Raw genomic sequence first — 16,244 nt, 5'->3', positions numbered from 1 at the left:
CCAAGTAGATTTCTGGTAATTAAATTCTGTTTTCCCAACATGTCTAGGATCTGTAATCAATCCATTGGGAAATACATTACATATGGAGCCAGTATTTCTTCCAACAAAATGATTATCTCATTCTAGCTGTGGGATGCTGAGCAAGAGATTTATTTCGTTTTCATCACCTGCTATATGAAAGGTTGAAATTAGAGATCTCTTAGGGGTCTTTCTAGCTCAAAAACTCTCTTAACCACGTTTCCACCAGCCTCAAATAGCTTTAGCATGTTTTCAGTGTGTACCCAGGTCACTGCTGTGCCTTTTTATGCACTCTTCCTATCAGTTCAATTCAAGGTACTGACTGAGCATGCTCTGTGTCGCGTCCTCAAAGTGCTTACTATGGCGTGGGGACATGTGTGTCATCAACCATCGTGTACTATGATAGGTACGCTTGCCGTGGAGCAGGGACATGTGTGTCATCGATCATCATGTACAGTGTGACGGGTATGTTGATGGTAACAAATACGCACACACTCATACACAGACAAGCTATGAGGACAGAATGAGGGAGCTATTGCTTACAGCTGTGATAGGAATTTTACGTCAACCCTAAAGATGTTAAGAGAAGAGTTGGAAGCCATGAGGGTACCAAGTCCATCAGATCCTTTATACTGAAACACGGTCAGTCCTGCTATAACATTTATTTTGAAAACACAGATTTGTTCCAATACGATTGATATATTAGGGAACAATCCGAGCATAACGTGAATTCTGTGTTTGCTTATGTGTGATTTCATCCATGAGAAACACTAGGTGAACTGTGCCCAGCTGAAACGAGCCCCCGGGAGGGATACACAGCCCCCTGCCCCCTCGAACAGCTACTAGCTACCTCGGCTCTGCCATCTGTTGGGCCATACCCATCCACACTTGGGTTTAAAACTTTCCATCTGATTTCAGACAACCCTCCTCACATCCCAATAACTCGCGGGCTACAACCCACAGGCAAACTTCTGGTCTTTTCCAAGGTGAAATGCCGTATTTACTATTGTATTTATGTGTTTCTTAACCATGTAACATGTGTAAACTGTCCTTCCATTTTTATTACGTTCCTATCTTTTTTTAATGTGGCCCGGATGCAGTTTTTTGTTATGGTCCTAACCCCATTTTCCCATAAGCCCTGTGGTTTCTGCTGCGTGATTTTGCATAGCATGGTCACTTTCAGAAACCCATTTGTCTACGTTAGCAGAACTAACAGCGGTTATCAAAATATCACACAAAGTTGTGATATAATAACATATGCTCTTCTTTATTAACGCATTAAATAATAAGATCTAGCAGCACTTCTAAGATCTTGTAATTCTGAGGTAGTGATTAGTATAAATGATATTTCAAGATATCTGTAATAACTGCAACGTGATATGAAGCCATCTGTGATTTCTGCCGGTAACAAACCACAGACATTACAGACTACTAGGGTTTGTTTCTAACACTCATAATGGAAGGAAGTGCTAAATTTCAATTAGAGGTTAATGAAAATAAACTTACATGTGATTTTTTTTCCCCATCAAAGTTCATGGATCCCTTGAATTCTATTCAACAATCTATTAAAATCTCTGTCTGACAAATCCAGAGACAGAAAGTAGATAAGTGATTACTGGGGTCAGGGAATAAAGAAATGAGGGGTGACTGCTGATGAGTACGGGGTTTCTTTTTGGGGTGATGAAAATGTTCTGGAATTAGATAAGGGTAGTGGTTACACAATTTTGGTAATATGCTAAAAGCCACTGAATTGTACAATTTAAAAGGGTAAATTTTATGGTATGTAAATTGTATTTCAATTAAAAAATATATTAAAAAAATCTCTGCCCGGGAATGACAGAAAAGTTATGACTGTCTGCTTGAGTTTTTTTCCCAGAGGTAGGGGAAGTAGCAGCCTCCCTGAAATAAATTTACAGGGACAGCAAAGCAACAAAAGAGTTCTGTCATTAAACAGGTTCCTCTGCCCTCAGGTAAACAAATCATTTCCTTAATGCCTCAGAGACAGTCTGTCAAGAGGAAGTCTTCAAAGACAACATCACCCATCCATTATGGTTTCAGCTTTGGAGAGCTTCTATATGGCACACATGGCATACTTTAAAAAAATAAAATAAAAAAACCCACAATTTTGGGAGCCTATTATTAAGGTAACCTTTGCAACTACGTGCTTGAGCACGTGGCAGTGAGCATGTTGTAGAATGGTGAGTGCTCTAGTTTTGGGTCACCTGTGCTATCTGAAAACTGCTCTCTGGAACTCTGAATCCACCAAAATACCAGTATGAAGAACAGTGAAGCAAACAGTGCCACCAATACCTACAGAACAAGCAAGGATGTCCGCTCTCACTATTTCTATTCTACATCATTCAGGAGGTCTTAGTCAGAGCAATTAAAACAAAAAGATATAAATAAAAGGCATAAAGATTGGAAAAGGAAACAACACTGTTGCTATTCACAGATGACATGATCGTCTATGTAGACAATCCTAAGGAATCTATGGAACATCTACTAGAATAGGTGAATTTAATTTAGCAAAGGTGCCACTTACAAAAACCAACGGTAGTCCTCTATATCATCCATAAATAACTGAAAAATGAAATCTAAAACAGCATGTATGGTGGCATCAATAAACAAAATATTGGGAATAAACTTAATAAAAGATGTGTAAGACCTCTATAATAAAACTGTAAAATACAGCTACAAGAAATCAAAGATCTAACTAAATGGAGATATACTCTGTTCATGGATGTCCATTCTCCCAATACTGATCTACAGGCTCAAGGAGATCAGTCATAATACCAGAGGATATTTTCGTAAAAACTCACAAGCTGATATTATAAGTGATAAAACCAAAAACCAAACCCGCTGCTGTTGAGTCGATTCTGACTCATAGTGACCCCACAGGACAGAGCAGAACTGCTCCATAGGGTTTCCAAGGAATGGCTGGTGGATTTGAACTGCCAACCTTCTGGTCAGCAGCTGAGCTCTTAACCACTGCGCCACCAGGGCTCCCTATAAGGGATACCAAAGCCAAACCACATCCATTGCCATGGAGTCAATTCAGACTCATAGCAACCCTGCATGTCATAAGGACCTGCAAAGGACCTAGAATAGTTAAAACAATTTTGAAAATGAAGAACAAAGAGGAGTTATACTACCTGATCTCAAGACTTTCAACAGAGCTGCAGTAATCAATACAGCATGGTATTGCTGTAAAGGACAGACACACAGGTCAATGGAACTGACCAGAGCCCAGAAACAGACCCTTGCATACATGCTCAATGGATTTTCAACAAAGGTGCCAAGAATAATTCAATGGTGAAAGGACAGTCTTTTCAACAAATGGGGCTGGCACAATTGTATATCTGTAAAGGAAAAAAAAATAACCTTGATCCCTACTTCACACCATACACAAAAATTAATTCAAAATGAAATCATATGCCAAAACCTAACCATAAAACTTCTAGAAGGAAAACATATATATTTACAATCTTGGGGTTGGTAAAGATTTCTCAGGATACAAAAACGACCATTAACAAAAAGAAAAAAAAAACAACTGATATACTGGACTTCAACAAAATAAAAAATTTCTGCTTTTCAAAGACACTGTAAACAAAATAAAAAGGGAAGCCACATACTGGGAGAAAGCATTCACAAAGGACTTGTATCCAGACCATATGAAGACCTCTTACAACTCAATAATAATAAAGCAAAGAATTCAATTTAAAAATGGCCCAAAGCAAATGCACCGAGATGAAAGTTTATCAGTGATGACCAGGGGCTGGGGGGAGGGCAGAGTGCGGGGTCACTGCTGAAGAGGTACTGAGTTTCGGTTTGGGGTGATGGAAAACTTTCGGAAACAGTGGTGATGGTAGCAAAACATGGTGAATATAATTAATGTCAATGAATTGTACACTTAAGAATGATTAAAAGGCATTTTTTTTTGTTATATTTATTTTATCACAATTGAAAAAAGTGATTGAGTAGGGATACCCTTTTGCCAGTAGCATCCTGGGGTTGAAAAGGACTGTATGGCAGAAACTGGTTGGTTTTCACCACGCTGTTTCACTGAACATCTTTGTTCACATAGCTTTGTACACATGTGTTTCATTAGGGTAGTTTCCTAAAAGGAGCATCAGTATGTCAAAGGATATATATACATATAAACTTTTGAAAGTCTTGGGGGGTGGGGGAGAGGCAAAGGACTTGAACAGACATTTCACAAAACAAGATATACAAATAGCTAATAAGCACATGAAACGATGCACAACATCATCAATCACTGGGGAAATGCAAATGAAATTATGAAATACCACTTCATTCATTAGAGTGGCTAAAACTAAATACTGACAAAACCAAGTGTTAGTCAGGATATGGAGCACCTGGAACTCTCATACACTCCTGGTGGGAATTAAAATGGTACAACTACTTTGGAAAACAATTTGGAAGTACCTTAAAGAGTTAAACATACGCCTACCCTATAACCAGCAATTCCACTTCTAGGTATTTACCTAAAAGAAATGAAAAGAAATATGTCCTTAAAAAGACTTGTATAAAAATGTTCACAGCAGCTTTATTCACAATAGCCAAGAATTGGAAACAACTCAAATGTCCCATTAAGGGATGAATAAACAAACTGTGGAATATTCATACAATGGAATACTACTCAACAATAAAAAAAATGAACTGCTGAGAAACATAATATAAATGAACCTCAAAATAATTACATTGAAAGAAGCTACATAAAGAGTAAACTGGATGATTGCATTTATTTTAAGTTCTAGAACAGACAAAATTAGTCTCCAGTGATAAAAATCAGATCAGTGGTTGCCTGCAGTGAGGGTAAGGAGGGATGCACTTCAAATAGCACGAGGGGAACTTCTGGGGCGCTGGAAATGCTCCACATCTCGATCTTGGTTACACAGGTGTTTACTTTGTCTGAACTTATTGAATCAGGCACCTAAAATGTTTTAATTTTATTGTATATAAATTATACTTCAATAAAGATGCTTTTAAAAGAAAAGAATTTCAGTGTTCTTACAGACCTTTGTGTTTATTTTGGCTTTTAGTTAGGGCTACAGGAAAATTTAACTCAATGGCTTTCAAATATCTTTATGCACTGAGCATCCCCAAGTAATGGACCTGGACTCATAAACTCAAAGTACCAAATCCAAGCTCTCATTTTACAGATTAGGAAACTGGCACCCAAGTATCCTGATTCCAAGTCCATTGTTGTTTTCACTATTTATGTTGATGTTACAAAATCTATAAAGCAAGTTAATATCATTGCTATTAAAATGTTACTGTGCTCAGAAAAAGCTGTTAAAATTAACAGGTGAAACACTGCCTGAATTAGAAAATCACAATCTGCAATTCCTAAGGAAATGGCTATGAGTTGGAATCAACTCAATGACAACAGGTTTTTTTTTTTTTTTGTTAAATGACATAATAAGGATCCCTGGTGGTGCAAAGGTTAAGTGTTTGGCTGCTAACCAAAAGGTTGGTGGCTTGAACCCACCAGCAGATCCCTGGGAGAAAAGACTCTATCCTTTTCCAAATCATTCCATCACCATTAACATAAACTCAAAGTCCCCTAAGCATAAACTCCCCTTTTGATAAGGACTTTTTGAAAACAGCCATTATCATATCCAACAAAATTAACAGTAACTCCTTAATGTCACTGAATGACTGATCCATGTTGTTTTCCTCAATTATCTCAAAACGTCTTTTTTCAGTTTGTTCAAATCAGGATCCAACCAAGGTCCATACTATGCATTTGGATATGTTTCTTAAAGTCTCTTTTAATCAATAGTTCCCCTTCTTTTTTTTTTAAATTCCATTTCTTTGTGGAAGGCACCCTGGGTCATTTGTCCCATAGAATTTCCCACGTTATGGACTTTGCTGACTCTGCCCTGTGTCACTAACACATTCCTCTATCGCCCATGATTCCCATCAGCTGGTGCTCGGAGCTGGGGACTCACTGAGGCTCAGGATCAGTCTGGGGTTTCTGGCACGCCTACTTCACTGGTGATGCTGACTGCTTCCTAGTGTGTCACATCAGGAAGGTCACAGTGTCTGGCTGTCCCACTTGCAGATGTTAACCTTGATCGGTGAGTTCAGGGGAGTGTCAACCTGACCTTTTTATAAGGTAAGTTCCCCTAACGATTTCAGCATTCCTTGATGAGTACTGTTTAAATCCGTTATTTCACTGTTGCTGTTGTACGGTGCTGTGGAGTCCGTTCTTGACCCACAGCAACCCCATGTGACACAGCGGAACTGCCCCATAGGGCTTTCTAGGGTGCAATTTTTACGGGAGCAGATCACCATTACACAACTTGAGAATGGTTACACAACTTGGAGAATGTAATGTCACTGAATTGTACATGTAGAAATTGTTGAAATGGTATACGTTTTGTTGTGTATATTTTCACCACACACACACACACACACACACACACACACGAAGTCCTTATCTGTTAGAGATACATACTGAAGTATTTTTGAGTGAAAAGATTTACTGTCTGGAATTAGCTTTAAATGCTTCAGGAAAAAATGCATGGTGGGAGGGATAAAACAAAAATGGCAGAAAGTTGACAGTTATAGATGGCAGGTGACTGTAGTATTCTTTTTACTTTTGTATAATAAATCTATTTCTATATAAATATATTTGCCTATAAAATGTTTTTTAAAATTCCCCAAGAATTTATAGTCACATGCCCCAGGTAAAGTAACTAGAAAGAAATTGGTGTGAAGTAACATTTGAGTATGACTTTGTCTTCCTCCTTAAAATAGGCGTGACACCCACCTCTTATGTCCACAAAGAACGAGTTGCCCGGCCACTGCTATTTCCACACTAGTACTCAGTACTAGCAGAGGGTCAGCAAAAAAGAGGAAGACGGTCAACGAGATGGACTGACACAGTGACTGCAACAGTGAGTTCAAGCACAATTGTGAGGATGGCACAGGACCGGGCAGTGTTTCCTTCTGTTGTACACTGAGTCAGAACTGACTCGACAGCACCTAACGACACTCAGTGGGGTATTCGGATTTGACAAACTTAGTCCAAAGAACCATAAGCACATACATTTTGGTCACCACTGTTGAGGTTCTCAGAGCTGAGGGGGAGCAGAGTGCTCAGCTCCAGATCAGACACCATCTGACGGGATTCTGCCAGCAAACGCTGCAGCTTACTTGTGGGAGAAAAATCGTCCTGGGAAAAGAACACAATGTAAGTATTCATGAAGTCAGAAGCTTTTAAAAACGTTTACACACACAGTGTTACAGACAACACTACCTGGTAGCATTTCTTTGCCTTCAGGTTTACAAGGCAAAGCAGCACATCAAATACTATGATAACCAAGTTACTTTTATTTCTTCGCACTTACTCAGCTAAATAATTTGACTTAAATGGAACTTAGCACTTACAGGCAATTAAATAACTTTCATGTAATTTAAAAAAATCCTAGGTATTGATTAGTTGTCCTAAATCAGCGTTTCAAGGCCATAATTAGCATGTCAAAATACTTGCAAAAGTAAACTTTTCTGCTTAACACTGAAGACTCGTAAGCTGTATAAAATACGAGATTACGCAACCTGGAGAATGTAATCAATATCACTGAAATGTACATGTAGAAATTGTTGAGATGGCGTAAATTGTGTTATGATATTTTTACCGCAATAAAATTTACAAAAAAAATGTAGAGGTGTGCTTTAGTTTGTTGTTTTTTTTTAATTCTGGGATCCGAATTTTTAGCATGAGAATGAGTCACTGCTAACTGTTCTCAAAACGGCTTAAATTTGTCTTAACTTTCTGATGCTCCATAAACAATGATCACGACTGACCTGTCACCTACAAGGTATCCGATACGTACCTGCGGAATGAATGAAAACATCTGTGATTGAGAACAACACAGGCATGTGATGTCAAGCATTGCCTCAGAAAACCAGGTGCCAACACTGAAAAAGGATCACCAAGAGCTAAAAAAGGTAATAGCTAATATTTTCCCTCAGATTTACAGAAAAGAGACTTTTCTGTAAATGCAAAGTATGGACCTTTAAAAAAATTTGCTGCTTTACTGAGGTATAATTGACGTACAATGCACTGTACAATTGATGGGTTCTGACATACATACACACCCTTGACACCACCACCACAATCCAGAGTGAACATATCCATCACCCCCAGAAGTTCCCTCCTGTTCCTTCCCGCCCCTCCTTTCATTGCCAGACAACCACGAATCTGCTTTCTGTCACTAGAGATTAGTTTGCATTTTCTGGAACTTCACATAAAAGGACTCCATAAAGTATGTAGGTCTCTCTGTCTGGCTTCTTTCACTCTGTGTAATTATTCTGAGATTCATCCATGCTGTTCTGTGTATAAATAGTTCCTTTTTTATTGATGAGATGTATTCCACTGTACGAATATACCACTGTTTATCCACTCTCCTGTTAAGGCACAACTGAGTTGTTTATAGATTTTTAATGAACACAGTTGCTATGAACAAGCACGTATAGGTCTTTGTGTGGACATATGACTTCATTTCTCTTGGGTAAATACCTAGGGGTGGAATGATAGGTATATACAGTATTTAACTTTTTAAAAAGCTACCAAAGAGTTTTCCAAGTGGCTGCACCATTTTACCTTCCCACCACCCTTTTGGTTAGCGGCTGAGTGCTTAACCACTGCACCACCAAGGCTCCTTTTCCCACCATCAGTGGGTGAAAGTTCCAGTTGCTCCAGATACTCATCAACACTTGGTATTCTGACTTTTTAAATTTTAGACATTTTAATAGGTATGAAGTAGTATTTCACTGTGGTCTTAATTTGCATTCCCCGGATGAGTAACGAAGGTCCCTGGGTGGTGCAAATGGTCTGTACTTGACTACTAACCCAAAGGTTGTAGGTTCAAACACACCCAGCAGTATCACAGAAGAAAGGCCTGGCGATCTGCTTCTGTAAAGATTACAGCCAAGAAAACCCTATGGAGCAGTTCCACTTTGTAACACATGGAGTCGCCATGAATCGGAATTGACTCAATGGCAATGGGTTGGATGCTTGGTTTTTAAATGACTAATGATGTTGAGTATCTTTCCACGTGCTAGTATGCCATATATTTATAGCTTTGTTTTCAATTGACAGAGCAGTTTTAGCTGATTATTCAATCCTATGAGATAACGTTCTCTAGGTATGGCTGGCCTATACCTCTTTTTATCACTGTGCCAGTTTCATCTCTGTGCAATGCTAACAAAGAGAAATAATGCTTATCAAACACCTATCGTGGGGCAGACCCTACATTACCTACGTTACCTCACTTAGACCAAGCAACTGTGACGTCATGGCATATTTGCAGATGAAGAAACTGAGACGCAATGAAATTAACTAATTTTATGAAGGTCACAGAGCTAAGAGCAAGCAGAAAAGGCATTTGAACCCAAATAAGTCTGATTTCAAACGCCATGATCTTCCCAAAATAACATCAAAAGTGAGTAAGTTTACTCGAATTTGTTTTATTTGTGAATGAGCTGCAGTGAAGACACTGTTTATGATGAAGACACTGGCTGAAGGTAACGTCCTCAGGGAAATCCTTGTTATGTAAGAACATGGACGTTCTCTGCAGCACCGTCTCTAACAGGAAGAGCAGCAGACATACCCTCACTGCCTGTGGTGGGGGCTCGGACAAACAGTGCTGTATCCACTCAATCTAAACCATCAAAACACGGGGAAAAAACAACTAATCAGCCAGCAATTAAAGTGAACAAACTAGGTCTACGTGTGTCAGCATGGATAAATGTCACAAAATGTTGATAAAGTTGGAAAAATCATATTGCAAAAGGATACACACAGTATTATACCATTTACATATTTTAAAAATTCATAAAACAACATTATAGCATGTGTGTGTATGTTGTTGTTAGGTGCGGTTGAGTCGGGCCCCCGTCACGGCCAACCTATGCACAGTGGGATTGGACCGCTGTGATCCACAGGGTTCTCACTGGCTGACTTTTCTGAAGTAGATTTCCAGGCCTTTATTCCTAGTCCATCCTAGTCTGGAAGTTCTGCTGAAATCTGTTCAGCATCGCAGCAACGTGCAGGCCAGCAGTGACAGACGGGTGGTGGCTGTGCTTGAGGTACACTGGCCAGGAATCAACCCGGGTCTTCCACGTGGGAAGGAGGTGAGAATTCTACCAGTGAAGCACCACGGCCTCCCTGTCTGTCTGTCCCTCTGTATATCTGGTAGGCGTTCATAAGCATGGAAGACTTTAGCTGTAACATTTCATTTCTTTAAAAATAAAAACAGAGCAAACGTAGCAAAATGTAAACATTTGTTCAATTTGACTGTAGGTGCACAGGTGTTGTTATATTCTTCATTTTTTGTATGTTTAAAAATATTTATTTAAAAACAATCGATCAATCAACTGGAGGGCCTGAGGGAAGCCTTGCCTAAAGCTAACGTTTAAAGAAAACATAAAGGAAGCCACTCTGAGTATGGTGAAATAAAATAATCCAGCGAAGAAACCCTGACCAGGGGCCTGCCCTCTAGGCAGCTAGTATTATAAAAACAGTACAGCTGTGAAGCCTCGGCCACAAGGCTGAAAACCACAAGATGGGATGCTGTTAGTTGAGGCCAGTCTGTCTTTCCCTAAATCTGAGGTCCTCAAACTAGGCGAGCTTCAGAATCACCTGGAAGGCTTGGGAAAGCACAACAGCTGGGCCCCACCCGGGTGTCTAACCCAGGAGGCCATGGGTGGGCCTGAGAAGGTGCATTTCCAACAAGTTCCTGGGGGATGCTGACGCTGCTGGTAGAGACAACACGCCCTGAGAACCGCTGTCCCGATGACTCCGCCTTCCTTCAGGCTCTTGATGGAAAAAACATACTGCAGAAATGAAACTTCGTAAAAATTAAATTTGCTGAACTGAAGCGTATTACTCCTGTTCCTCATTTAATATCAGATGGTAAGCCCCTGTTGATCTACCTTGTGAAAAAAGGAGAAGAAAAGATTTTTATGCAAAAAGCCTTTAACTGAGGAAAACATGCTCTACCCTGCTTAGTTCTGGAATCTTTTCACCATAAAAATGCTGGAAACTTATCCTCAAGAGGCAGTGTTGCCTCGTGGTTATGCACGCAGATTGTGAGCCAGCGGACTTGGGTTCAAACTCTGCCTCTGTTACTTCACTCTATGACTTTGGGCCAGTCACCTAGCTGCTCTGTACCTCAGTGTTTTGAACTGTAAAAATGCTGGAAGCCCAACACAGACACTGTACTACGGCAGCAGTTAGAAAAGCCTACTTCTTATTCTCTAATGTATTCCAGAACCTTGCACTGGCTTTCTCATTGTAGGAATGAGATTTGAATTTGCCATCTTGGTAAATCACGAATGTTACAAGGCTTCTTATGTAATATGTTCCCATATATATCACATATTACACATTCATCGACATGTCTATCTTTGTAGAGAGAGATGTCTGTAAGTAGGCTCGCCAACATGTCAACGGTGGCTGCCTGGAGACAGACTGTGTGTGTTTGAAGGAAGGGGTGGCTGGGCACAGTTTGCTGGGTGATATTTTCTTGATGTACATTTCTGTATAGGTTAATTTTTTTTTTTTTATTACAATGAGAGTGTACCAAGTTGCCATAAAGGCAATACAATTATTCTTGAAAGAAAGAAAAAAAAAAAGAAGACGACTGCATAAAAGGAACCTTAAAGCCCTATAATTTAAAAACTAAGGACTGGCCAAAATTGAACAGGCTAACAAGGGTGCAACAAAAGAATTAAAAGGACCTTGGACAGAGGCTGTGCTTGAGGAAGCCAGGCATTTCTAAGCTAAATACAGACCTTCTCACTGGGCAAGGCTGCATCCTGGTCGATTAACAAAGTCTTGGAAGAGCTCTTTCTATCCGCAGAGGAGTCTGTCTCTATGATCTTCTCCTCCCCTCTTAGGGTAGAACTGGAAGAACCCAGACATGCAGGATGATGGATGCTGACAACTGGCTCACTATCAACAACAAAGCCAAACAACACCAGACATCTTAAAGCAGCTCAAACAAAGTCACAATGTTCTTAGACTTAAATGCATCTCAACAGGACCAAAAAAAAAGCAAAAAAAAACCAAAAAGTTTTTGCGTTAAATTTGAGAACATTACAAGTTAGCACATCTCTTTGCAAGTAAGAATAAAACAAAAATCCTAGTGAAGTGTAACTACAGAATATAGGGAATTTCCTCTTTCCCTCCCTACCAAAAAAACAACAATGAAATAAAGTTTCAAGGGACAGGATTACCCAGAAGGGCAGAAAAGAATTAACATTGTATAGGGTTAACCTCATCCGTGAACATTTTAGGTTTTTGGTTTGTGGGACTGATTACTGTTAATGGTTTTAAAGAGTCCTTTTACAAAATCAGAATGGCACTGGGGTAGCTCTTTAACCAGGGGCAGATTATCCAATAAGCAAGGAAAGCGCAGGTTTAGACCTGGTGAAAAACAGGTGAAACTGTTCACTACAGATTAGGAAGTTAAGTACAAGCAAGCCTCGCTCAAAGGGTGATCCGTCCCTGTCAGGGATTGTAAATTTGAAAAGAGGTTTTGATTCTGTAGAGAGCTGCTGTGGAGTTGGGAGAGAGTCAGATGCCACCTATACCTAGAAGCAGAATCTCCGATATGCTGAAAAAAATGTGAAATTGTTCACTACAGATGATCTGGTAAGCAAAGCAAGCACTGTGCTTACCTCGCCTATTGGATAATCCGTCCCTAATTCTTCTCTAGGTACTCGGTATTAGGGAATAAACACACTTAGCTCACGTTGTTAAAGTGTGGGGCTCAAGGCACAAAAGCTGTTCTGGAGCACACCAGTCGCACCGTACCTGTTCTTCCACGTAACTAGAACAAGGGAGAGCAGGCCACCCACGGTTTCTCCCTCCCCTGGGAAACCTCTACTGGGCAAACAGAACGGTGGCACAAACGTGGACATTCTAGTCAGATAATAAAGTAGGTACACAGGTTCTTATAATCTAAGGGAAAATAGGAAAACATAATTATCTCTCCTCCTTAGTCACATACTCGTCATGCGATGTCTTGGCGAGCGGCCCCACTGGCAGAACAGGCAGCCACCTCAGGGACTCCCAGTCAGGGAAGGCAAAAGGGCCTTGAAAGAAAACTCTGGATTTCAATGTGAACTTCCTTTTTATGTCAACTTTTACATTCACGATGCTCTTAAAGCTATCTGCCAGCAGCGCTCTCCTTAACGTATGTCTGTTCTGGGTGAGCCATGAGAAATATGTAGTGGTGCCCTGCTGATCCTTGCAATTATCTACAGAAGATCTTTAAATCCAAGTATGAATAAATGACATTTAGTGTGACCACCAACTGTTTTTTTAATTTTGCAGCTGGCAGGATAAATACCTGTATGATTTTTAAATAACTTAAGGTTTTAAAAGGGCCAAAGAATAACTCAAATAACATAAATACCAGTAAGAAGTTTCAATCATAAAGTCCTGTGCAAGTCAATGCAAGGATTAAAACAAGGCTCTCGGTATAGAAATGTCACCCTTTCTCTAACTGAAGATGAACAGCGATGCTTTGTTTAAAACCAGCAGCCATTATTAGAGTACCTCTTAGCCACAAGACTCAGCAATTCTAACAAGGGGAGCTGGATAACGCAGGGTATGCTAATAACGAATCTTATTTTCTTCTCTGAAAAAAAAATAACTTCTACCATCTTGTTAAATATAAATATTCTTTCTCTTGCGTGATTTAAAAAAAAAAGAACAAGAAGAGAGTCTGGGAGATGTAAAGGAGAAAACAAACACGAACTGAACCCAAGGGCAGCCGCAGACGGGCATGTAAACGCACCAAGCTCCCCGGGGTGAGGGCAGAGAAATCTTTATCTGGGGGCTAGGGAATGTGACCTGGGCAGGAAAGAGTCAGCCTGTCCATTCAACACGGATGCCAGGGTGAGGAATGTTCCAGAGCAGCATTCCACTCTGAACAGTGACCCACCCATTTGTTTTTTAATAAAATGTATTTGCCAAACTCATCTAACAAATGCTTCTGTTTTTAAGACAGACCTTTGCCTCAGAAGCCGCCTAGGCACAAACTTCCCCTGGAGTCTAATAAAAGTCTCTTTGTACAAAAAGACTTAAGAGTCTATGCTGTGATGCAAGAAGTAAATTGCTTCTTTTAACTAAGAACATGTTTCTGGTTTCAAAGACTGCTTTCAGTTAACGACAGGCAGGAGGGGCTCCTGCAGCCCTTCATATAGCTGCATACCGTATGTACCCTCCCCTGGGTGTGTGCAAACGTGAACCATGACTCACCTTGCCGAGGAGTTATATTTTGCTCCACTGACACTTTCTGAACAAGTGCACGTGGGTTTGTGGCGAACAATTCTTCCTACTTTACAAGGCTTGAAAATGCTCATCCACTGGACATCAGACATGTGGCCTGGGGCTTCAATTACGAGGTTACTAGGGTGGCAGCACCTAGATTCATCACAAATGTCACTTTCACTCAGACAGGCCTCATTGTTCTGGCAATATGAGATCTCAGGCCTGTCCTTCTGATCTTGACATTCAACGTTCAGCTTTTCGGGTGGTTTGGAGCCAGAAGAGTTGGCCAGGCCCAAGTAAACATTGAAGTTGTGCCACTGCTTTTCATCAGCTAAAGATGATTCAGACAGCTGTTTCTCCCTGTTCAGAATCCCAATTTCAGTATCTTTTGCTGATTTTGCATGGATCTTGCACAGTGTACTTTTGTTTTCAGGTTCAATCTGGATTTTTCCTCCCAGAGACCAAGACTTTTGTTTCTCCACTGAGTCTTTCGTAAACAGAGATGAGACAGCTGTTACACTTTTTTCCCCAAATGAGGTGTTAACCTGTAGTCTCTTCTCTTTGCATACATCGTAACAGCTCTTGTCTGACCTATTTTGCTGAACCAACATGGTCTCAAATTTTTGGTCCTTAACCAGTAACTTCTGATCTTTCTCCCTCTTAACATCGTCTTTTGAGTGGCTATTTTCAAGGTCTGATAAACACATGTCTCTGCTATGACGGCATTACAAAAAATGGAAGTTACAAGATGTATTTGACTCTATCACCATTCTAAACATTTCACCCAAACCTCAATAGTACAGCTAAATCCCACTAAGATTCAGTTGTCTGAAGTGAAATGTAAGGAACTTCTTCCAGAAGCCTCTCCAGCCACTAAGCCAACATTTATGCCTCCTCGTCATCCTTAACTAACTCCTACTGAGCCAAGTCCTCATCTAATTAATTGTACAGCAAGTTTCCTATTATAACTACTGCTCACTGTCTCACACATATATCCTGTCTTCTCAATAGACTCTTAAGTTTCTTATGGGTAGAGGCCACTTTTTCAATTCCCTTGGCACCTAGGATAGCCTTTGATCCATATTACGTGTTCCATAAATACTTGACGGTTGGTTGATCTGATATTTTCTTTCCTAATTCCATTACTTTCACAGTGACCAAGAACTGAAACCAGGATTAGAAGGTGATGCTGATTCAGAGGACAGTGACAAGCTGAAAAGTGCTGTGTTTACTGTCCAGCACTCATTACTGTCCCAGCTACCAAATATACTGGGTAACTTATGTAGCTATTATTGAAAGCTGATCTAAAATAAAAACAACACGTGTGCAGAAAATAAAAATTAAGAGCATGACGTACACATGATAAAGTTTTTAATAAATCACCCTTTAAAGATTCATGTCAGTGTATTTGGGTACTCTGATCTGCAGAATTCTGATCCCTAGGAAAACTCAACCCTGTCCTTCAAAACGGCAGAAGACATTTTATGCTCTTAAAGGATAACTCATCTAGCCCAGGTACAGCCCAGTGGTGATGAAGTACAAAAAGGAAAGGGAGCTGACTGGTGAAGGGCAACTGCCTGCAAGAGATCCCTGAGCTGGCCTGGTGTGTACTGGAGGACCAGCAGCTGGAAGCAGAGCCCAGTGTGACAGCCCCCAGCACGCTGCTCAGAGGAAAAGTGTGGCCAGTGCAGCAGCCTTCCCATTCACCTGCCTGTTGGCAGCCGCTACTTCTTACACTCCCCTGCCGACAACTGCTGGCGTCCACGACTCTGAACACCATCCTCCCAAGGAAAGGAGCCACCTCCAGTACCGCCCGGCCTTTGCAGCCACGTGTCATTATGGGGGAACTTCCCTAGTCCCTCCTCGTAACACTTCTGCTTGGAAAAGCAGACTAAGTTTATGTCACTGT

The 16,244-nt window shown here is 40.4% G+C and overlaps 1 protein-coding gene across 3 annotated transcripts in view; it reads right to left on the bottom strand.

The window, feature by feature from the left end:
* Window positions 1-6,974: 6,974 nt before the first annotated feature.
* CCDC62 (coiled-coil domain containing 62) overlaps window positions 6,975-16,244 on the bottom strand; it is a 28,702-nt gene continuing 19,432 nt past the window's right edge. For 2 of the 3 annotated variants that reach the window (XM_023739219.1, XM_023739220.1), the window contains exons 9-11: window positions 14,324-15,049; window positions 11,848-12,007; window positions 6,975-7,222 (exon numbers count right to left, since the gene is read on the bottom strand). In XM_023739219.1, the coding sequence (XP_023594987.1) occupies window positions 7,070-7,222; window positions 11,848-12,007; window positions 14,324-15,049 (1,039 nt within the window). In that variant the 3' untranslated portion in view covers window positions 6,975-7,069. Of the gene's footprint in view, window positions 7,223-9,079; window positions 10,983-11,847; window positions 12,008-14,323; window positions 15,050-16,244 lie in introns of those variants that run through there. The other variant, XM_023739221.1, reaches the window with a different exon arrangement.

This window comes from Trichechus manatus, unplaced genomic scaffold, assembly GCF_000243295.1.
Source record: "Trichechus manatus latirostris isolate Lorelei unplaced genomic scaffold, TriManLat1.0 scaffold00131, whole genome shotgun sequence".
Classification (NCBI taxonomy): Eukaryota; Metazoa; Chordata; class Mammalia; order Sirenia; family Trichechidae; genus Trichechus; species Trichechus manatus.
This window is presented reverse-complemented; position numbering and strand designations above follow the sequence as displayed.